The following is a 24916-nucleotide window of genomic DNA, read 5'->3' as shown; positions in this document are numbered from 1 at the left end:
TTTAAAGATTGGAGTGATTTGGGCAGTTTTCCAATAAGAAGGAAAAATAGAGAACCAAATACAGAGATTTATAAGATGATGGAACATAGGTATGAAAGTGCTAACATGAGTAAACACAAAGCTAGTATTTAAACCATATATATCACAAAAAACTCACCCAATTCCTTTCCTGATATTCATCTGAAATGTATTATTTCATTTTACAACTGATTATTTCTGAATTAATCATTTACTGACTGAAAGATGGTGAATTTATTCTTCATTGCAGGATGCCTTGCACTAAGCTGCTGTCCTTCCTGAAGAGTCTGTCCCGGGTGAAGCCATTGGAGCCGGATGGCGAGAGCTCGGATTTCTGCCGCTGTTTGACCACGCTGGACCTGGTGGCACTGGGTGTGGGCAGCACGTTGGGCGCCGGCGTTTACGTGCTCTCTGGTGAGGTGGCGCGCACCGTATCCGGCCCCAGCATCATCATCTCCTTCTTTATCGCCGCAGTAGCATCTGTGTTCGCTGCGTTGTGTTACGCCGAGTTTGGTGCCCGTGTGCCCAAAACAGGTTCTGCATATCTGTACAGCTACGTGACTGTGGGTGAAGTGTGGGCCTTCATTACAGGATGGAACCTGCTGCTGTCCTACATAATAGGCAAGAAAACAGAACTAATCATGCTTGGGATTCAGATCAAGCTCAAAATATTGGTCATAAAAAAAAATCAATATATCAAAATCTATATAAATTTATTATCAAGCTCCATTCTAGGAACATAGACATAGAACCTTGGGAAAGCTGGCCTGGAAATATAAAGCCCTCAGAACATATGCACTTGGAATATAGGACCTAGAGACAATGGACACTGGGAAAATATGACCTTGGGAACTTGGAACCCTAAGAAAATATTCAGATGGAACATGTGGCTTTGGGAGTATAGTACCCTGGGAAAATAAGACCCTAGGGACATTGGAAAATAGGGCTACAGGAAGATAGGCGTGTGGGAGCATAGGGCCTTGAAAATATCTGGCACATGGTGCATTCAGGTCCCACAACACTGATGATTCTAACTCTACCTACCGTATAACTCCAACTCTGACTGTCCCTCTGCCTGAATTTAGTTCCAGTCTGGAGCAGAAACACCACAACTATAATCCCCACTATAATATCAGTTGGTCGTGACACTCAGGGAAATAAATGCATACAACTTAGGAATAGGGGTGGCACGGTGGTGTAGTGGTTAGCGCTGTCGCCTCACAGCAAGAAGGTCCGGGTTCGAGCCCCGTGGCCGGCGAGGGCCCTTCTGTGTGGAGTTTGCATGTTCTCCCCGTGTCTGCGTGGGTTTCCTCCGGGTGCTCCGGTTTCCCCCACAGTCCAAAGACATGCAGGTTAGGTTAACTGGTGACTCTAAATTGACCGTAGGTGTGAATGTGAGTGTGAATGGTTGTCTGTGTCTATGTGTCAGCCCTGTGATGACCTGGCGACTTGTCCAGGGTGTACCCCGCCTTTCGCCCGTAGTCAGCTGGGATAGGCTCCAGCTCGCCTGCGACCCTGTAGAAGGATAAAGCGGCTAGAGATGATGAGATGAGATGAGATGAGAACTTAGGAATAGTCATGGAAGTTTTTTCCAAGTAGTAGCACATTATTCCAGGTCATACTGTACAGCTTGGACTCTAAAACAACCCATGCACACACTCTGGTGGTTGATAAAATACGGATAAAATCACAGACTACGGATTACGGAAATATAATAAAAAAGGATACAAAATACAGAGTGGTTACGGATTTTAATACGGATGCATCACGGATGCTAATAACTTCCGGATTGGTCATGGACATTTCAGTATATTACAGATTGGTTACCGATTTCATACGGATGATGCATCACGGATAAAACATTAAATAACATAATCTTACCTGCATTTATATGTTTACTTGATTAATTTACTATTGATATTTCATAGAAAATCACATATCCGTGAATAAAGGATCCGTGATTTGTATTATATTTTTTCTTTTCCGTGAATCCATATTCCGTGACTTCATGATGCAACAAGGATGTACAAAGATGCCTGGGAAAAAATAGCACATTCTCAGACATCACATGTAAACAATTACCTGATTGGTCAGATGTTTTATCAGATCAGGTCCAGGCCTGGAAAAATCGCTCCAGAAGCAATGTCACGGATACGGATAAACCCAGGCCTGGGCTATTGAGGTTTTTCACCCACGTGACCAAGTCATGTGATGCATCGTTAGGCTGCCATTTTGGACGTCACGGCTCGAATCAGTTTGAATGCGAGGAAGGCGACAAACGAAAAACATAAAAGAAAAAGGAGCGAGATGCAGAAAACACCTTCATTATCCAGCGACGTAGGGCATTTACAGGGCGAGCAGAGGGAGAGGTATTTGCAAAAATTGAGGTTAGCAGGCTTAGAGAACGACGTTTACCTGCTTCCACCAGGATTGTTCACTGACGTACGGAAGTACACGAAGCCCTCGTCTTTACCTGACTTCGACCCACATGATCTGTATACCTATGTCGTTAAAAACCCATCGCCATACACAGGTATTGATCTGAAAGCGTATAAGAGTTTGGATGCCTACAAATATTTTGTGTCAGGCTGGGTAACATGCCTACATCAGTGGGTCGTCCCTGGAGCCGGTGGTCGCCATCTGATTACAGCTAAGGTTTGTTCACATTTTCATTTACTTTCGGTCCTCAGGATAAACAAAATGTTATTAAATGTCATTGAAATAACTTCTTAGTCTGTTGAGACATGGCCTGTTATAAATTTGCTGTTACCAGGCAATGACCAAGAACTGTATTATTAGGGTCGGAGTCTGTGTTGTAGCAGTTTACTAGCAGCTAGCTGTTAGCACTAGCTAATGTCAACAACATAGTAGCTAGTATGTTACTATAGCAATGTTTACGTTCAGTCATTTGGATGATTGTTAAAACCTTTCAGTCTCAAGTTTTTCCTTTACTGTATTTACTAGTTTACTGTAATTATGATCCGGCAGCTATTTACACCGGATCCAGTGTAAATAGCTGCCGTAGCGCTCTCCGGCTTGCTCCCCCTCAAATTAAGCAGCGCGCTTGCTGCTTAATTTGAGGGGGAGCAAGCCGGAGCGCGCTCCGGAACCTCGGTCGGAGCACTCCGGGAGCAAGCCGGAGCGCGCTGCTTAATTTGAAGGGGAGCAAGCTGGAGCGCGCTCCGGAACCTCGGCCGGAGCACTCCGGGAGCAAGCCGGAGCGCGCTGCTTAATTTGAGGGGGAGCAAGCCGGAGCGCGCTCCGGCAGCTATTTACACTGGATCCGGTGTAAATAGCTGCCGAATCATAATTACAGTAAACTAGTAAATACAATAAAGGAAAAACTTGAGACTGAAAGGTTTTAACAATCATCCAAATGACTGAACGTAAACATTGCTACAGTAACATACTAGCTACTATGTTGTTGACATTAGCTAGCTTGACCTTCAAAATGGTGGACACCGGGGCGTCACGTGACCCTGTGACGTCAGGTGAAATACCTCAATAGGGATCGTTATCGGTATTGTAGGACTGAGCCTTCAAACCTGAGAAAATAGCCCTTTGGGAAAATAGGACCCTAGAAAACTAGGAAGGTGGAAAAAAATTTCACCATGAACCCTGAATAAAATATAGGAATGATGAATCATGGAAATACAAGGAAGTGAGAATCTAGGGTCATGAAAATATATAGGATACAAGGACAATCACCAAATAATAAACTGAAACCAAGGGAAAATTCTCTAGGGAAATGGGATATTGGAGCCCTGCGATGATCTGGCAACTTGTCCAGGGTGAACCCCGCCTCTCGCCCATAGTCAGCTGGAATAGGCTCCAGCTTGCCTGTGACCCTGTAGAACAGGATAAGCGGCTACAGATAATGGATGGATGGATGGATGGATGGATGGATGGATGGATGGATGGAAATGGGATATTGGAAATATATGGAAAAATACAGGCCAATCAAGAGAGAGCACTGGGAACATCAGGCCTTTAGATGGAAATATAAGATCCTGGAAATATAGGGACCTGAGAGCATATAAGTCTGGGAACACAGGGTGCTAAAAATAAGAACCTGGGAACATGATACCCTAAAAATATAAAATATTCACTTGGGAAAATAGAGCTCAGGGAACTGAGAGGACCGGGAGCATAGGATCTTGGGATGGAAAAATATACCACTAGGAATATTGTACCCTGAGAACACGGAACACAAGGGATATAGAGTTCTAGAAAAACAATCCACCCGGAACCTCGCCAGCACAAAAACTCTACAAATGTTAATAGTGGTGTTTGTGCTGAGCAAACATTTTTGTGATCATATGATGATTTTATGATGTGGTTGTTTTTCTGCAGGTACGTCAAGCGTTGCTCGGGCCTGGAGCGGAACGTTTGATGACCTCATTGGGAAAGTCATCAGTTCTTATTTGAGTAAAAATGTAGCCATGGACTTACCTGGACTCGCTCCTTACCCAGACTTCTTCGCAGCTGCACTTATTATGCTTCTGGCAGGTCAGTTACACCATCAATCAGATGTCCAGACTCCAGTGCAAAAGATTGTACACCCTTATAGCTAAAGATTACCAAACAAATAAATGGATTTCCACTGAAGGTATTTTTAATCACAAAAATAAAATTTTAAAAAATCAGACAGGACTTAAAAATCAGATACGAGTTAATGAATTTGGACCATTTTTAAATAAGTTAATTCATTTCTTTGGAAATATTACATGTATTTTAGAATAGTTATACAAATATTCAAAGGCAAATAAATAATTTCTTAAATAACTACATGGAAAATCTCTTTTTACTATTTTTCGGTGGACTTTTGCGTGATAGTTTGAATGTTTTGTCTTGCTACAGAATATACCAATATTTCATTTTTAATTTTAGACTGTAAATTGGGGCGGCACGGTGGTGTAGTGGTTAGCGCTGTCGCCTCACAGCAAGAAGGTCCGGGTTCGAGCCCCGGGGCCGGCAAGGGCCTTTCTGTGTGGAGTTTGCATGTTCTCCCCGTGTCCGCGTGGGTTTCCTCCGGGTGCTCCGGTTTCCCCCACAGTCCAAAGACATGCAGGTTAGGTTAACTGGTGACTCTAAATTGAGCGTAGGTGTGAATGTGAGTGTGAATGGTTGTCTGTGTCTATGTGTCAGCCCTGTGATGACCTGGCGACTTGTCCAGGGTGTACCCCGCCTTTCGCCCGTAGTCAGCTGGGATAGGCTCCAGCTTGCCTGCGACCCTGTAGAACAGGATAAAGCGGCTACAGATAATGAGATGAGATGAGACTGTAAATTGTCCATTTTCCATTTTTAACCCTAAAAACATCAATACTTGTCATTTAAATTTTAATTAAATGTTATTCATTAGGCGGCACGGTGGTGTAGTGGTTAGCGCTGTCGCCTCACAGCAAGAAGGTCCGGGTTTGATCCCCGTGGCCGGCGAGGGCCTTTCTGTGTGGAGTTTGCATGTTCTCCCCGTGTCCGCGTGGGTTTCCTCCGGGTGCTCCGGTTTCCCCCACAGTCCAAAGACATGCAGGTTAGGTTAACTGGTGACTCTAAATTGACCGTAGGTGTGAATGTGAGTGTGAATGGTTGTTTGTCTCTATGTGTCAGCCCTGTGATGACCTGGTGACTTGTCCAGGGTGAACCCCGCCTCTCACTCAGAGTCAAGTCAAGTTTATTTGTATAGCGCTTTTAACAATAAACATTGTCACAAAGCAGCTTTACAAAATTTGAACAACTTAAAGCATGAGCTAATTTTATCCCTAATCTATCCCCAATGATGAAGCCTGTGGCGACAGTGGCAAGGAAAAACTCCCTCAGACGACATGAGGAAGAAACCTCGAGAGGAACCAGACTCCAAAGGGAACCCATCCTCATTTGGGCAACAACAGACAACATGACTATAACATTAACAGTCCTAACATAAAGTCAGCTTCATTGATGCTATAAACCCCCCACCGACGGAAACCCGAGCACAAAACCGTTCACGACAGCCGCAGTCCTAAAGTCAGCAAGTCAACTGCAGTCCCAAAGTCAGCAAGTCAACTGCAGTCCCCAGCCACAAAAGCACCACTGCAAGAGTCCAGAGCGTCCTCCAGGCGTGACCCCCAACTGTCCACATGGGGCCGTCCTCCACAGGAGCGATGCGATGAGACTCCAACCAGACACAGGGCACCAGGATGGATCAGGCAGGTCCGAGGAGCAGAAGAGGTTCAGCATCTCGATCCCAGGACCGACATGTAACTCAGACGGACAGATTTTTTTTTTTTGGGGGGGGGGGGAGTCAGCTGGGCTAGGCTCCAGCCTGCGACCCTGTCCAGGATAAGTGGCTATAGATAATGGATGGATGTTATTCATTATAAATATAACTGTATTTTTTATTCTAATTATCGTGATTAGTAGTATCAGCAGTAGGAAAAGTGTTTTGAATTCAAGTTGCTCTCATTTCTAAAACTCGAGCCTAAATCTTTCTCAGGTATTCTTGCTTTTGGAGCGAAGGAGTCTGCGATTGTCAACAAGCTCTTCACTGCTATAAATGTGCTTGTGCTGCTGTTCGTCATCATCTCTGGATTTATTAAAGGTGACCTTAAAAACTGGAAGCTGACTGAGGAGGATATCATGAATGCCACAGCATCGATGTAAGTTATTTTATCACCCCAGGGAACAGCAATGCTTTTAATTAAAGATAGTTTACTGATTAGTTTCAGGAGTTTTGTTCTTGATTCAGCAACATGTTCGGAGTACAGCTCAGTGCAAAAGTTAGCATCCCCCTTGGGACAAAATGAAGATGGCAAAGAAACGTAATTCCTTATTAATATTATTTTGTGTCTTTGGTTTCTCAAATGTTCCTTTATTGTCATTAGCAACAAAAATGGTCAAATATTTTACGTTCAGAAATGAAGTGAATCTCTCTTTGTGAATGTGATAAGAGATTATTTAATATCTTGTGTGCCCACTATTTGCCTCGAATATCTTTCATTTCTTTAATAGCTTTTGGATCCTTTCGGATGTGATTTTTGGTCCCCGTAGACCCCCAGGGGTTGTAAGATACACCAACATTTCAATATTTTTTTCCATAGAGAAACCTTGAGGTGGTGTAAACTTTTGTGACTGTATGTTAATTCAATTAATAGATTATTTTTGAGCTGAAGTGTATCTTGTGTCAAACCGGTTTCCTCTTAAACCATTAACACCTTATGTATATAAAACCCAAAATACTATTATTAACCATTAGATTCCTTTTTAAATCATTATACAGCCACCAGGAACCAACAGAAAAGTGGACGAGTTTCCACGATGTTCTTTTCAGAGAAATTTAATCATAGAAAATCCAACTCAGGACTGACGTGCTGATTTCGTAATGTTTTTATTTCACCATAAACAGCAACTCAAACAGCACTTTTGATCCATCAACATATGGGACGGGAGGATTTTTCCCTTTCGGATTTGAAGGAACGTTGGCTGGAGCTGCGACCTGCTTCTATGCGTTTGTAGGATTCGATTGTATCGCCACTACAGGTGCATCATCTTTAAAAGAAAAGTTTTATTTTTGATTGTTTTTAAAAATCATTTACAAGACTTAATCTCTCGTTAGGATGATTTTTTTTCACATCCCTCACCTAATGTGCTAATGTGGATAACAATAAAACCAGTTTGCATCATAGAATTATCAAGTTTTTTCTTCCTGGTTATGAACAAATAAGGAGAAAAGGAATGTGGCTTAAGAATAAAACACAGCCAAAGTATCATGGAGTAAAGACCATTCTTTAATGAAATTTGATGCTAACTTTGGATCAAGAATCAAATTTGTTTGCAAAAGCATGTTTTGTCCACATTTCTCATTATGCAAAAGAAATTTATTTATTCATTTATTTATTTTTCTTATTCCGAGAGGATCCCACTAGGGGTCCAAGCACTGAAGGCAAATGATTCTTGCTGCTATATGTCCATTTGTATCCAACTGAATAAAGTTCATTTCTATAGACTGAGGACTATTTTAAAGCTGTACAGCCTTTCAGATTTTTCAAGTGTAGGTCATAAAAATAATTTTCCCAACACCCAATCATTTTTGTTTAGTGACCGAAAGCTACTGAATTCGAATCACAGACTTAAAATTTTATTAATTTTTTTTAATCGAACAATTAATGAATTTAGAGCCACGTGGCTCTCTGCTAAATTCTCCGCTATTTTTAACTCCTTCACCATGACCCAATTCAAGATATTACGTCATGCATCACGTGGTGGGCTTTCCCCGTTCACACAAGGCATTGTGGGATACAAATTTGAAACAGGAGAGGAAAATGGAGGACGTGAGTGTGCGAATGAAACATGAAAGACCGACTACAGTAACGGAAAGCGAGAAGAAAAGATGTTATGTTGAGAAGGAAAGGAAACGCAGGACCATACTAATAAATATGGGCGCTCAGCGAGCACCTCGGTGTGATCAGCTGTTCGTTTAGCGACAGAATGATGGAACTGTCAGTGCACGCTCAAAGGGAAACCTGTAGATGGCAGTAATGCAACACTGTGGATGCCAGCTGCTGTAAAACCCAAAAGAAGAAGAAGGTAAACCTGCGCATGCGCACACGGACTTCCTCTGTCTGCTTGACTGCGCGAAGCAAGCGATTTCATTAATGTTATTTGCTTGAATCCCCTCAAATTAAATAACTTCCCAGCCACAGAATGGACTGATATTTTGTGAGATATTACAGAAATAAACAGAGATCACAATCACCACATTTCAGAGCGAACTAAATTTCACCAATTTTATGAAATCAAAAGGCAGTCGAGCTTTAAAAATAAGACACAATATTCAAATTAATATCCATATAATGACATTTAAATTTCTGCAACTCAGTACACTTTTGCTGAACAGATTATTTTATTTCATGATGATTTTTTTTTTGTCATTTGCACTGAAACACGAGAAGTGAGAGATGTAGAGAATTAGGCACCATTTTATTTCCGAATACCGGATATTTAAATAATAATGGCTGGCATTGAGTGGTCTATCAGATATATTCCATTCAGCTAGCATGATACTGAACGAGTCAAAGACAAGTACCTGAATGGAATATATCTAACACTACGTTCACACTGCAAGGCTTAATGCTCAATTCCGATTTTTTTGTGAAATCCGATTTTTTTGAGAGGTCGTTCACATTAACAAATATATGCGACTTGTATGTGATCCTCAGTATGAACGAAAAGCGACCTAAAAGTGTTCCGCATGCGCATTGCAGGATACGACGACGTCACACGCAGTGAGCATGGCCAGTGTTTACGGAAGTAAAACTGCCCGGTTGCGGTATGACCCATCCAATCTAGCTTGAATAGCTGCATCCCCCCAAATGGAAATCAGCTCCCTAACCTCTGCGTCCTTCCATTGAGAAGATTCAGAACCTTCACAGCCCGAAGCGTCCCTCGCATTGATGTCATGCGCAGGGGCGCAGATACGTTTTTTGAACTGGGGGGGACAAAGCTGCCAGCAAACCAACCCCAACCCCGATATGCCTGTCAAACTTCTTGTGGGTTACCATAGCAACCAAGCTCGAGCTCGCAACCTGTGCAGTCTGCGCAGCTCAACCAACCGAATATCAGTCTTTGTTTTGTTTTATGTGAGTTGTTGCAACTATGTATGTACTGCTGTGCACCTCAATAAACCAAATGGTAATTAGTCTTTTGATTTTTCCGTGAGGTTTGCCTTATGCAAAGAAAGACAGCATAGACTTTTTTTCCTCCCTATAAGTGGGGGGGACCGAACGAGGTGAATTTAAATCTGGGTGGGACGAGTCCCACCCTCTATCTGCGCCCGTGATTATGCGCCATGTTGTTGTAACTTTTTTTGAGAGACCCGCCGCCTACTTCAGCGCAGAATAGTGACGTTTGTGGCTTGTTGATGACGTGTAAGTCAGATGAATGCGACCTGGCGGTACAGACTGAAGTCGCATATGAAAAGAGCGGATAGGAATCGGAATTAGGACCACATATCCAAATGGCCTGGGTCGGATTTGAAAAAATCGGATCTGTGTCGTTCATATTGTCAATAAAAGATCGGATACAGGTCACATATGGGCGAAAAGATCGGATTTGACTCACTTCAGCCTGCAGTGTGAACGTAGCCTAATAGACCACAAAAAAAACCCAGCCAATATTATTATTATTATTATTATTATTATTATTATTATAATACATACAAGTTCCTTTTGGGTGTTCAAAGCATCTTTCTCTTTCCCGGCGAACAAAGAAATGATTGTGCACATGCACAGCAGAAAACTCTCTCATTGGATATTCACATCAGCTCCAATGTGTGACATCATGTTGTCTTGAGAACCATGCAATATCATAAACCATATTCAATTCTCATTCTTCATTTGGTAGAGAGACATAATACATGTAGGATAAGTGATATGCTGACAATATTGCATGCTATCAAACAAAATGAATGAAACCCGCTAGAAGGGAATAGAACACGTTTTTATTCCACCGAAAAAGTGTCTTGTATGTACAGTAATAATTTTTTTTTTTACCTTTCCTCAAAGACTAAAGCCTTACCATTACTCACTCCAGATCTTTTTTTCTTCCATTCAAGGTGAGGAGGTCATGAACCCTCAGAAGTCGATCCCCGTGGGCATCGTGGCATCACTCCTGATCTGTTTTTTGGCTTACTTTGGTGTTTCGGCCGCTCTCACACTCATGATGCCCTACTTCCAGCTGAGCATCCAGAGCCCTCTCCCTGTGGCCTTCACATACGTAGGCTGGGAACCAGCGAAGTACGTTGTGGCTGTCGGGTCTCTGTGTGCACTCTCTACGAGGTAGGACAACCTCTCCTTCTGTTTGGTACTAGATTCCTGGTCATCTTTTAAATTTTATAAAATTACACATGCTTAAATCCCTCATCTACCTTCTATTCATCACGACATTCAGAGGAATTAAGGAGCAAAAGTCCTTCCTGCGCGTGTGTGTGTGTGTGTGCGTGCGTGCGCACACAGATGATGGATCTAAACATCATTGTTGTAAGGCAAATATGATTTTAAATGAGTCATTTTGCTCTAAATGCAATTTAAGACATAATAACATACCATAATTCACCTCATTATCAGCTAAAACTACAAAATGAATTGCTCATGCAGACAGATGGAGTTTGATGTGTTTGCTGATGAGGATGAATGCCATAAAGTCTCGGATAATGCCAAACACCATTAAAAAACAAAACAAAACACGAAGTTGAGGAACATGAATAAAAGAAAGGCCAAGAGTTAAACATTTACTCTTCGTAATGATGGTTAATGCTTCTCTTCGACAGAATTTCCATTTTCTAAAACAGGACTGGATCAGAAATATTCACAAGATATATTTCTGCATTATGTAATAAGAAATACCACATTTTGAGTTCTTATACTGTTAGAAAAAAACAACATTGATAAAATGTACAGTTCCTTGTCGCGAGGGTGGGACTCTTACCTTATCTATGTGTCATATGTATTTCACCTGGAACTGATACTGCAGTACCTTTATAAAAGATCAAAGCCATATAACTGGATTGTAATTATCTTTTTGAGTAAAGGGCTAAAGAACACTCCATGCACATTTCTGGTGAAAAGATACTAAAGGCACAACAAGTGTACATCTCCACCAACAAGAAATGGTACAGTTTAGTACCTGATTGTGTGGAAATTAAGGGGAACTTCAGGGATCAATGTTGGGCAAGCAGAGTTCAGAATTACAGCTTTTACACACATGACACTGAGGGGAAACACAGCAACAGACAAACCTGAGATAACATACAGATAACAAGCAGCATGTGGAACTAATTAACTACCATGGAAACAAGAATAAGAAGCATCTCCATATAAGGAAAAGTGAAGGAGAAATGGGTCAGAATCAGAGCAAAGTGAGCAATAATTACAAACAATAAATCTTAAAAACAATACTGAAGTACTATATACAGAATAACCCATATATATATATATATATATATATATATATATATATATATATATATATATATATATATATATATATATATTCAGTCTGAATGTAATCAGATCATCACTCATAAATATGAGTCTAGGGTTTGATGAGAATATTTACAAGAAGATTTTAAATGAATTAGCTCTATACACTATTACTGATCGACTACATTTGGGATAGTTGTGGAATTTATTTTTCGATTAAGTATTTTTATAATTATGTCATCTATGTGTTTTGTGCCAGTTTGTTGGGTTCGATGTTCCCGATGCCACGTGTCCTTTTTGCCATGGCCCGAGATGGACTTATGTTCAAAGCCCTGAGTCAAATGAGCTCCAGGCAGAGTCCTGTCATTGCCACACTGTCCTCAGGAACAGTGGCAGGTAACATAGTTTATAAACACACCTGAAACGTTTATGTGATTGACGAATCTGAGTTGCCTGTGTATGACAGGGTAACATGGGCTGGGCGATGAAGCTTTACATGGCTGGTTTAGACTACACGACACTACTTTATGAAAGAAGAGAGACATTATGTACCATTACGTCACCCGTCAGGATCATATAGTCTTATGAAGAGAAGAAAGACATTACTGGTCAAAGTAACCTTCCTTAAGCAGAGAGCAGAATGTGCGAGAGAAGATAAATCTCAAGGATTTAACAAATCAAAACAAGTAGTAATCAGAGCAGCCTGTTCCAGTTTCAACCATGCCAAGCAAATATTTACATTTAGTAAAAAAACTGAACCACCATGATGAGACAAAAGAGTGAATGACAGGAATCCGTACAGGTATACGGGATAAATCAGAATGTGATGTATAATTAACATTATTACATCATTATCAGAAAAACATCATCATCAATGATTGGCATTATACTAGTACACATGTTTTTCGAAGAATATAGAGAGGACATTTTTTAAAATCACTCTGCTGCTGTGGTGTTTTATGACACTTAATGACTTTGTAACTAAGAAGCTATGAGCAGACACAAGTGTGTGTTGTTTTTGCAGCCATCATGGCGCTTATGTTTGACCTGAAAGCTCTGGTGGACATGATGTCCATCGGTACACTGTTTGCCTACACACTGGTGGCCATCTGCATCCTCATCCTCAGGTATTCCTGATGATCCTCATTCTGCTACTCCTCTTTTTGTCTCACTTCTGCTTCCTCTCCTCTCCTTCTCTTAATATATACACTATATTCTCTTAACACCAGTCTGTTATTATTCACTCATCCAGCCGACAGGTGATGAGTTTACGCCATCATGTGTTGTCCGTCATCCGTCCGTCGGCATCCACATTTCACGAAAATCGCTTCTTCTCTTTCAATTTTTCACTGATTTTTATTCTTGTTGGGTAGGAAGGTAGGTCTGTCTGGGGTGCATATAAGTTCTACCCAAATTTGCATAATTACAATTATTAATGAAGTTATGGATGAATTAATCCTTAATGAGGTCAATTCTCCGTTAATTCCTTGCTGTTTTGGATTCTTTCTGGTAAATAGATCAGTATTCCTAGGGTGGATATTGCTTCTATATATTGCTTGTATATAGTGTATATAGCTTACAACATTTATTGTGCAAAGTGGCCCACTTTAGAGCGTTCCTTTTGGACTAGACGGGGCCGGAGTGAGCTATGCCGTCATTGACGGTCTCATTTATTTTCCTATCTCAGCACGTCTCCAAGTGTTTTATTCCTTTTATACCCCAGTAAAACAACACAACAAGTCTTCTTCGGAACAAGTCTTCTTCGGATATGAAGGACAACCCCAGTAATTTACCAACAACTGCATTTTTATTTGTTAAAGAATGAAGCATCATACTTTTTATCCATTTATAGTAACAGTTAATGTTGTTTTCACTTCACCTTATAGCAGCTATAAACAGGTGCTCCCTCACCAGCTTCTTTCTTTTTCTCTCTCTCACAAAACCCCCCCACAGTTACCAAGAAACTAGAAGTAAATGTAAACTCCTCTGTCCTGAAGATATCAGAAAACTTACATTTATAGCTTCACCTCTGACTGATACAAAGTGCTGACACTGGAAACGTCATTAACTGCTAAATAAACACATTTCTCCTCACCGAAAACATCACCATATCAACAATCACATGCATTTTTTAATCTGTTTATGTGGAGCGTCTGCTGCACTGTTACTGTAAACAAGTGAGAACATATTAGAACATATATACACACCTATATAAACCTCTGATGTGTCGCTACATTACTGTTGGGAAATTAATCAACACCTTCTGAGCAATCAGAACCCAGAATTCAATGTCTCTGTGGTGTAATTTGCAACATATCACAATATATTCCATCCACATTCACTGCACTGGATATGAGCAATCACATGCTCTGATTGGCTACTCTACTACTAGGATATCAGTAAGGAGAGAAAAACAAAATGGTGGTGTGCATCAAGTCAGATATATCACTTTGTTATCAAGTATTTAAAAGAAACAGAAATAGCTAAAAGAATATCGTCCCCCCCCCCCCCCGTTCTTCTGTTCCACACTCCAGCCCAGTAAGTGGGAGTAATGCACCTTTAAGTTGGTTTGCCAACCGCCAAAAAAAAAACCCTAAAGAAGAAGAAGCAGAAGAAAATGGTGGAGCGTATTGCTGAACCAACCAAGGACAAAATAAAAACTCTACGCAAAAACAACCCCCCCAAATAAAAAAGCAACAAAATATGGAATAAAAGTATTTGATGGTAAGAACATCTCGTCTCGTCTCGTCTCGTCTTCTTCCGCTTATCCGGGACCGGGTCGCGGAGGCAGCAGTCTAAGCATGGAAGCCCAAACTTCCCTTTCCCCAGACACCTCGGCCAGCTCCTCGGGAAGAACACCGAGGCGTTCCCAGGCCAGCTGAGAGACATAGTCCCTCCAGCATGTCCTGGGTCTTCCCCAGGGCCTCCTCCCGGGGGGGACATGCCTGGAACACCTCCCCAGGGAGGCGTCCAGGAGGCATCCGAAAAAGATGCCCGAGCCACCTCAGCTGGTTCCTCTCGATCTGGAGGAGCAGCGGCTCTACTCCGAGCTCCTCCCGAGTGACTGTGCTTCTCACCCTATCTCTAAGGGAGCGCCCAGCCACCCTGCGAAGGAAACTCATTTCAGCCGCTTGTATCCACGATCTTGTTCTTTCTGTCATTACCCAAAGCTCATGACCATAGGTGAGAGTCGGAACGTAGATCGACCGGTAAATTGAGAGCTTCGCCTTTTGGCTCAGCTCCTTCTTCACCACGACAGACCGGTAAAGCGACCGCATCACTGCGGAGGCTGCACCGATCCGCCTGTCGATCTTACGCTCCATCCTTCCCTCACTCGTGAACAAGATCCCGAGATACTTAAACTCTTCCACTTGAGGCAGGACTTCTCCACCAACCTGGAGAGGGCAAGCCACCCTTTTCCGGTCGAGAACCATGGCCCCGGACTTGGAGGTGCTGATTCTCATCCCAGCCGCTTCACACTCGACTGCAAACCGCTCCAGTGCATGCTGAAGGTCCTGGTTTGAAGAAGCCAACAGGACAACATCATCCGCAAAAAGCAGAGATGAAATCCTGTGGTTCCCAAACAGGATTCCTTCCGGCCCCTGGCTGCGCCTAGAAATTCTGTCCATAAAAATTATGAACAGAACCGGTGACAAAGGGCAGCCCTGCCGGAGTCCAACATGCACTGGGAACAGGTCTGACTTACTGCCGGCAATGTGAACCAGACTCCTGCTCTGTTCGTACAGGGACCGGACAGCCCTTAGCAAAGAGCCCCGAACCCCATACTCCCGAAGCACCCCCCACAGAATACCACAGGGGACACGGTCGAATGCCTTCTCCAGATCCACAAAGCACATGTGGACTGGTTGGGCAAACTCCCATGAACCCTCGAGCACCCTATGAAGGGTATAGAGCTGGTCCAGTGTTCCGCGACCAGGACGAAAACCGCATTGTTCCTCCTGGATCTGAGGTTCGACTATTGGTCGAATTCTCCTCTCCAGTACCCTGGAGTAAACTTTCCCTGGGAGGCTGAGAAGTGTGATTCCCCTATAATTGGAGCACACTCTCCGGTCCGCTTTCTTAAAAAGAGGGACCACCACCCCAGTCTGCCACTCCAGAGGCACTGTCCCTGACCGCCACGCGATGTTGCAGAGGCGTGTCAACTAAGACAGCCCCACAACATCCAGAGACTTGAGATACTCAGGGTGGATCTCATCCACCCCCGGTGCCTTGCCACCGAGGAGCTTGCAAACCACCTCAGTGACTTCGGCTTGGGTAATGGACGAGTCCACCTCTGAGTCATCAGCCTCAGTCTCCTCAGTGGAAGACATGACGGTGGGATTGAGGAGATCCTCAAAGTATTCCTTCCACCGCCCGACAATGTCCCCAGTCGAGGTCAACAGCTCCCCACCCGCACTGTAAACAGTGTTGGCAGAGTACTGCTTCCCCCTCCTGAGGCGCCGGACGGTTTGCCAGAATTTCTTCGAGGCCGACCGATAGTCCTTCTCCATGGCCTCCCCGAACTCCTCCCAGTTCTGAGTTTTTGCCTCCGCAACTGCCTGAGCTGCAGCACGCCTGGCCTGCTGATACCCGTCGGCTGCCTCAGGAGTCCTGGAGGTCAACATGGCCCGATAGGACTCCTTCTTCAGCTTGACGGCATCCCTTACTTCCGGTGTCCACCACCGGGTTTGGGGATTGCCGCCACGACAGGCACTGGAGACCTTGCAGCCACAGCTCCGAACAGCTGCGTCCACAATGGAGGTAGAGAACATGGTCCACTCAGACTCAATGTCCCCCGCCTCCCTCGGAAGCTGGGAAAAGCTCTCCCGGAGGTGGGAGTTAAAGACCTCCCCAACAGAGTGCTCGGCCAGACGTTCCCAGCAGACCCTCACCATACGTTTGGGCCTGCCAGGTCTGTCCAGCTTCCTCCTCCGCCAGCGGATCCAACTCACCACCAGGTGGTGATCAGTTGACAGCTCCGCCCCTCTCTTCACCCGAGTGTCCAAGACATAGGGCCGGAGATCAGATGAAACGACTACAAAGTCGATCATCGACCTCCGACCTAAGGTGTCCTGGTGCCACGTGCACTTATGGACACCCCTATGCTCGAACATGGTGTTCATTATGGACAAACTGTGACTAGCACAGAAGTCCAATAACAAAACACCACTCGGGTTCAGATCGGGGAGGCCGTTCCTCCCAACCACGCCCCTCCAGGTGTCACTGTCGTCGCCCACGTGAGCATTGAAGTCCCCCAGTAGCACAATGGAGTCCCCAGTCTGAGCACCCCTCAGTACCTCTCCCAGGGACTCCAAGAAGGCCGGATACTCTATACTGCTATTTGGCCCATAGGCACAAACAACAGCAAGAGCCCTCTCCCCAATCCGAAGGCGCAGAGAGGCGACCCTCTCATTCACTGGGGTAAACTCCAACACATGGCGGCTGAGCTGGGGAGCTATAAGCAAGCCCACACCAGCCCGCCGCCGCTCACCACGGGCGACTCCAGAGAAGTGGAAAGTCCAGCCCCTCTCGAGGAGCTGGGTTCCAGAGCCCAAGCTGTGCGTGGAGGTGAGCCCGACTACCTCTAGCCGGTACCTCTCAACCTCCCGCACAAGCTCAGGCTCTTCCCCCCCCCCAGCGAAGTGACATTCCATGTCCCAACAGCCAGCCGCTGTGTCCGGGGATCAGGTCGTCGAGGCCCCTGCCTTCGACTGCCACCCAATCCACACTGCACCAAACCCCTACTGCTACCTCTGTGGGTGGTGAACCCACAGGAGGTCGGGCCCACGTCACCTCTTCGGGCTGAGCCTGGCCGGGCCCCATGGGCAAAGGCCCGGCCACCAAGCGCTCGCATACGAGCCCCAACCTCGGGGTAAGAACATATCTTTTTTATTTTCCAATAATGATTATCGCATTTTTCACAAATTGCTCCTGTCATTTCGCCCGGTTTCTTTACATTCTAAGTGGAAATTATTTTGTCGGACGTTTTGTATAAAGTTTTTATTTATTGAATTTGCAAAAAAATTAAAATAAAAATGCTCTGTTTCTCAAAATCCAGTGAATGTGGATAGAATAAAACAGTTATTCCACTAATCTCGTTGTACATGGATTATAGACAACTTGGTGTCACGTGTCTCATTGGCTATCAGCTCATGTACGACTCGATTTCGTGGAATAACTTCGAAGTATTTTTGTTAAGTAAGGATTAATCTGAGTTAAAAATAAATTACAAATATTTACCTCCACTAACTTTGTTGGAGGAGGTTATGTTTTTGCCTGTTTGTTTGTTTGTTTGTTTGTTTGTTTGTTTGTTTGTTTGTTTGTTTGTTTGTTTGTTTGTTTGTTTCCAACGTAACTCAAAGTAGTGAATGGATTTTGATGAAATTTTGAGGAAAGGTGAGCCATGGGCCAAGGAACAATTGATTAGAATTTGATGCAAATCTTAATAAGTGGCTTGGTGGAGGTCTGAACTCTACCTAGTGTTCTTCTAGTTCCTTTAATGAACATTTCCTGAATTGTCTCTCCACTACATCACCCTGAAAGTCTCAAATTATGACACAAGAAATAAAGATATCAAAAACATCTCACAAAAAGCTCACCATGGCCATTTCGTGAGTGTGTATGGCTGTGTGTCCACACAGATACCGAGGAGATACAGACACGTTTAATGAGAAGGAGAAGTGGAGTTTAATACGACCGCCATCTTCACCTACAGCCACCAGCTTGAAAGTTGTGTCCATACTGACCATGATCAACAGTGAGTCTTCTGTTTATACAATTTTCATTCAAAACAAGACATTTTTTATCAAAATGTTCATCTGAGTGTAAAGTAAATTGGAAATTTTAATTACTGCAACGATGTGATTGTGTACTGCAAAATATTTCACATGTTCTGCATATAAATATTTCAAAATCCTCAGCAAATTTAAGCAAATTGATGATATTTTTAACAAAGAATATCCCATTGCTACTGGACAATAGGCTAAGCTATTTTAGCTAGTTAGTATCCATCAGTTAAATCTTTTTAAGAGCTCAATTACAGCGAAAACTAGCCAAACTTGTCAGGAATGTCAACATTTCTCTCAAATGTGTTGAGAAATGACTAAGAAAAGAATCCATGTGACGAAAATGACACTGTAATTACACTTAGCATCAACCGCTAAAACCAAACTTCCATAGCTTCCAGTCAGCATAGCATCAATACTTGCTAAGTAGTGACATAAAACAACAACAAACACAACGGAAGAAAAGATGATTATGAAGCCCACGTCATACTTTTATTGTCGCTAGTTGCTTAAAAAACCTAGAAAACAGCTTGTGTTTATGCAACAGTTGCATTTTCTATGTACACGTTTAGCATGTTTGTTTCTGGCTTTACCAAAATGTGTGACTGTATGTGATATGTTAAACAGTTTATAGCAACAGGATATTATATAGATAAGGAATAAAATACAGTACAAATTACGTTTATAAGTCCCTGAGAACGAACTGTTACTATAGAAATGATGATATAAACTTGTGATTTGCAGCTGCACTGCTGTCAGAAAACGACATTCTGACATTCAGATTCAAGAATTCAACATCTATATCTTCATTAGCATGTCTCTTGGTGACACTCTGTGTGTGTGCGTGTGTGTGTGTGTGTGTGTTGTTTCAGTCGTGTTGACAACGGCTCTGAGTGTGATTCTGACGCAGGGGGTGGAGTCAGGCCTAGTGGGGACGTGGTGGATGATTCTGATCATCTGCATTCTCGTGCTGTTTTTACTCACTGCGCTTGTCATCATCTGGAGACAACCACAGTGCAGCACCAAAGCCACCTTCATGGTGAGACTCTATAACTCTCATCACACTTTTTTCAGAATTTCTATCGTAGCTAAAAGTTAAAAAGTTCTCACTGCAGGTTCCTTTCGTGCCGGTGCTCCCCACCCTCAGCACTTTTGCCAACATGTATCTGATGGTTCAGCTGGGACGAGATACATGGATCCGTTACGCAGTGTGGATGGCAGTAGGTAAGACGAACATGGAACATTGGTATTACCCAGCGATGGAATGTTATTAATCCTCATCAAGTCTATATGTTTTAAATTCCACTGTAATACTAATGACCTCGATTGAGTGGCCATTTGACAGATATTAGCTGATGTTCCTTTGATTTGCTCGCGGTTCGAGATGTGCAGCCTGATGATGATTATTGCACCTAGTGGTCAAACATGGAACTTCAACAAGAGCTAATAGAAGTCCATTGGGGCATAGGGATGTGGATCTCCATCACTGAAGCCAATGTGATACGCATCTTGATGCACTGCTAGTGATTTGAGATGCATATGAAGCAACTACTATGTGATATGACAAGATTCACCCCTATTGCGATGCGGAGCGATTCAACGAAATACAACAGGATGAAAAAGAATATAATGCTGTGCAATTCAAATCCCATTGGCACTATGGAGGGTGAGCCACCATGCCTCTCATTCTCGCACCATATACTCTTGTGTGACTCGCCTGGACATGCCTTCAACTCACACTAGACATGGCCAAGACACTTGATGGGAATTGGCCAATCACAGCAGTGGAGATGAAACAGTGCGCTTGAGAAACAGTTTAGAGCAGAGGAATCAATCTAACACTACGTTCAGACTGCAACCTGAAACGACCCATATCCGATTTGTTGTGAAATCCGATTTTTTCGTTAGGCCGTTCACATTACCAATTATATGAGACTTGTGTGCGATCTCCAATATGAACGGAAAACGACCCAAAAGTGTCCCGCATGCGCAAATTGACACGTAATAAGCACATCTACGTAATACATAAACAAAAAAAAAGCGCACTCTTCAAGTTTGCAAGTAAAGCATGGAGATGAGGCGAGACCTGGCGATGTGGTTTTTGTGGCGGCGGCGGCGGAACTCACACAATAATCTGATTAATGTGGGCAGCAGACTAATGAGACCAAAGGTGTCAAATTACTGGAAATTTCCAGAACAATCTTATAATCTTGTAATACAGGATGGTTTAAGTTATAAATCAGTTATAGAAACTGTTTTATTTAATCAGGCTAACAGATCAACATCCAGGTCCCTACCAAATCCACCATTAGCTTGATCAATTCTATAAAAGTCTATTTAAATTCTGAAAACTGTACAAATGTTGTTGTTTTCCACCAAAGAGGCGGGATTAGCCAACACAGAATAGTGACGTTTGTCTCTTGTTGATGACGTGTAGGTCGCATGAATGCGACCTGTCCGGTCAGACTGCAGTCGCATGTGAAAATAACGGCTATGCATCGGATTTAGGACCACATATCCAAGCGGCCTGGGTCGCATGTGAAAAAAATCGGATCTGTGTCATTCAGATTGTCAATAACAAATCGGATACAGGTCGCATATGGGCAAAAAAATCGGATATGGGTCGTTTCAGGGTGCAGTCTGAACGTAGTCTAAATGTAAAATTATTGATCAAAAATTTGTGGTCATGTTTTTTTAAATAATAAAGGCATAAGACCTCTCCTAATAATTATGTCTTAATAAATCAGATTTTATAAGCTATTTCATCCCAGATTATATCCAGTGCACACTTTTTGAATCAGAGCAATCGCATCATAAATCAGTGCACCAGGGTTCTCCAGAAAATCTGAAGTAGCTGACTAAAAAAAAGGAGTAGGCGGCTAATACTAATGCACTAATGCTAGGGGAAATGTACACGCCTTCTGGTGCATTCTCAGCTAAAAAATTAATAACCATTTCCCTGTAAAATACTTGCAAAATATGTATGAAATTTCCCTCCAGATGTGTGTGTGCTTGCCTTTCTCAGTTACCCTCTGTAGTATGCTGCCTGGCTCTGTAACATAACTACATACACTACGGCATGGTCACGTGGTCCAGCTCAGCCAATCAGAGCACAAGAATCGATCAACAAATATGGCGTCACTTCCAGTCATGACCTGAATCAAAAACAGTTTCAAAGTAGAATAATTAGATTTGCAGCAAATTATGGGCAGCAGAGACGATATAAATCACTTGAGCATTGAAAGGCAAGTTGTTGGGGTTTTTTTCTGGGATTGAGTAGCCAGTGCAGACCATCTGTGTAGGTGAAGAAAACCACCGGTCACCAGCACTTCTGGACATCTCTGGTGCACTGATACGAATCGGTGAATCTCACCATCACTATTGGGGCAGGAATCACTGTGCTTCGTACTTGGGGGAGGAGCAGCAGTCAGGGTTGCCAGAGTTATGATTTATGCCAAAGTGGGTGAGTTAATAATACTCTATGGCTGCCAAAATTAATCAGAATCTGATAAATGATCACAAACAAAGGCAAGGTGTTAATGCAGACAGGGTGTCTATGATGCACAGAACCATTTTATTGTAAGATATCTTCTAAAGATTGGGAGGACAAAAAGGAGGATTATGGTAATGTCTGTACATCAGAAAAATATTTCACATGCTGAGTAGGGGCTGAGAAAAAGAAGACAAATGAGTCTCCCTTTACCAATGCTCAAATTGTTTTGGGACCAGTTGCAGGTCTTTCATGTGGTTTGTGAGATGTACAGTAGTTGGGCTGGATATTTTCTTGACACATGGCAACCACACCTGCTGTATTGAACTCAGCTGAACAAAGGTCCATTTTAAACCACTCAAAACAAACTGTGAGACTGTACACTGGATGACTGTGTGATGTTGACTCTCAACTGCTGATTACAGAGTTACTCTAAAAATTCAGTCAATAGTAAGCAACAGCATAAGGCAGGTGTAATAGCCTCTTGACGTCACTGTTTCAGGATGTGTGGTTATTAACACCAGACTGCAACACCAATATCTATTGTCATGAGCTGCTGGAGGCTTGGTTACCCGTTTAGCATAATGTACACTTAGTAATAGGACACTATGCTGACATGAGCAACTGACGTTTTTCTGTGTATGTGCATAACACAGATTAGTGATATCAGCGGCAATCGCGACTTTTCTTATTTTTCTACAAATTAGATATGACACTAGCCTAGTAAACTAGACCCAACCGCCTAGCGGCCAAAAATATTTTTTGCCTAGTGAATGGGTCTAGCCTCGCACCATATAAACAAAAACACCCCGGGCATCAAATCGTGCCCGCCAATCACAACGCAAGGTTTTTGTTTGGATTCTTTGGGCGGGCTTTTGCAGGAGTGACGACAAAGCTGCGCGACGCTGGAGAAAGCGCAATAGGAAAGATGGCTATGGCTAGTGAACAGCGCGCGTTTGACTCCGCTTTGGAATCAGTTTTAGAAGAATTAGACTTGGAGTTTTCGTTGAAACATGAGCAGGAAAAGGCTCTCCGCTCATTCCTTTTCAAGAAGGACATTTTCACTGTTTTGCCGACCGGCTATGGCAAAAGTCTGATCTACCAGCTGGCTCCGCTCGTAGCCAAAAGGATGGGCTAGTTTGTGCAGTACGAAGAATTAATAAACAGCTTTGAAACATTACTTTTTGATTGTTTCTTATTTTCCCGTTATTTTAAATTTAAGGGAAATTATTTCACCAAACACCACTAAATAAAAACTCTCAAAAACAGTTTAAGCAAACCCTTGAAAAACACTTGGAAAAAAATGTGTATGTGGTACAGACTCCAAACTTGTGGTCATTATCTCCAAACTTCTTAATATCTAGAACCTGTTTATTAATTAATACGCATTTTGAAAAATTATTTAATTTCAAGGCCTCCCCCGCTGCTTTCTGTCGCTCTGACTACGTCACAGTCACTGTTGCGCTGATTGGTCAGAGCGTTGGCCTATACGCACAGAGACAGTTTGAAAGACAGCGGTTTGTTCCTCCTACCCGCTTCGGAAATGTCTACGCCTCGAGGCCAGACTAAATATTCACATTTAGTCTGGCTTGCCAAGCTAATATGACACGGTAAAGCTCCAAATCCAAACGATTGGCTGGAACGATTCCTCAGACCAATCCTGCAGCGGGTGTGGTCCGATGTTTCTTCACAACGTTATTTCTTACCTTCACCCAGTTCCCATTTTCTGTCTGATGTGCAAAAATGGAGGAAAAATCTTATCTCATCTTATCCTGTCATATAGTGTATTCACTACAACCCAGAGTGAACACATTACATCTCTCTGATCACTTTTCTTTCTATGTTCTCAACAAACTATAACTGGATTAATCTGCTGTTCAGGACTGCTGATCTATTTCTGCTATGGAGTTTGGCACAGCCTCCAGAGAGAACAAGACGAACCCTCATATCACAGCGAGCCGCGACCCGTCTGCACCCAAATAGATGAAGTGAAGAAAGACAACGTTTCTCCACAACAAACCAAGCTATAAAGTTTTACTTGATCTCGACCCAAGTCTTATTAGTATTGATTCTAATGAATATATATATATTTTTATTGGATGTTGGATGACTGTGTGTATGGATGAGGATGTGTGCATTTGTAAAATTACTTTTACAAGACAGACATGAAATGTTCTAATGGCTCGATCATCTAAAAAGCGTTTGTCCATGTTATATAAACTTATTATTATAGACTATGTATGTTCTATACTATATTCTATAGTGTAAGTTGATATTTCAGCAGCTGAAATGGTGACCATAGTACTGAATATCAGGATTGATATAATAAATGAATGCGGCCAAATTTGATTATTATTCCCTTCTGTTTTTGTTCAAGGTATTTTGCTTATTACAATGTGCAAATATTATCAGTATTTTTCCATGGAAGGCTAAAAGCAGAAAAAATATATATTAAGAAGAAGAAGCCTTTATTTGTCACACGTACATGCAAGCACAGTGAAATTCCTCTCTACATTTAACCCATCTGAAGCAGTGAGCAGTGAGCACACACTCATACCCAGAGCAGTGGGCAGCTATGCTACAGCACCCAGGGAGCAGTTGGGGGTTATGTAGGTGCCTTGCTCAAGGGCACTTTAGCTATGATACAGAGGGAGGGGTGAGTGTTGTTC

At 42.8% G+C, this 24916-nt stretch overlaps 1 protein-coding gene across 1 annotated transcript; it reads left to right on the top strand.

Annotated features, from left to right (window-relative positions):
• Nucleotides 1-269: 269 nt before the first annotated feature.
• On the top strand, nucleotides 270-24277 carry zgc:175280 (cationic amino acid transporter 2 family protein). The gene is made up of 11 exons (XM_060912943.1): nucleotides 270-639; nucleotides 4372-4527; nucleotides 6491-6653; nucleotides 7400-7533; nucleotides 10607-10829; nucleotides 12232-12368; nucleotides 12997-13099; nucleotides 18614-18729; nucleotides 19630-19796; nucleotides 19873-19981; nucleotides 24129-24277. Exons 1-11 carry the CDS (start codon nucleotides 270-272, stop codon nucleotides 24275-24277), a joined length of 1827 nt encoding a protein of 608 aa, XP_060768926.1.
• Nucleotides 24278-24916: the final 639 nt, after the last annotated feature.

Source organism: Neoarius graeffei, chromosome 28 (assembly GCF_027579695.1).
Source record: "Neoarius graeffei isolate fNeoGra1 chromosome 28, fNeoGra1.pri, whole genome shotgun sequence".
NCBI classification, from domain to species: domain Eukaryota; kingdom Metazoa; phylum Chordata; class Actinopteri; order Siluriformes; family Ariidae; genus Neoarius; species Neoarius graeffei.
Note: the sequence above shows the minus strand (reverse complement) of the source record. Positions and strands in the feature narration are given on the sequence as shown.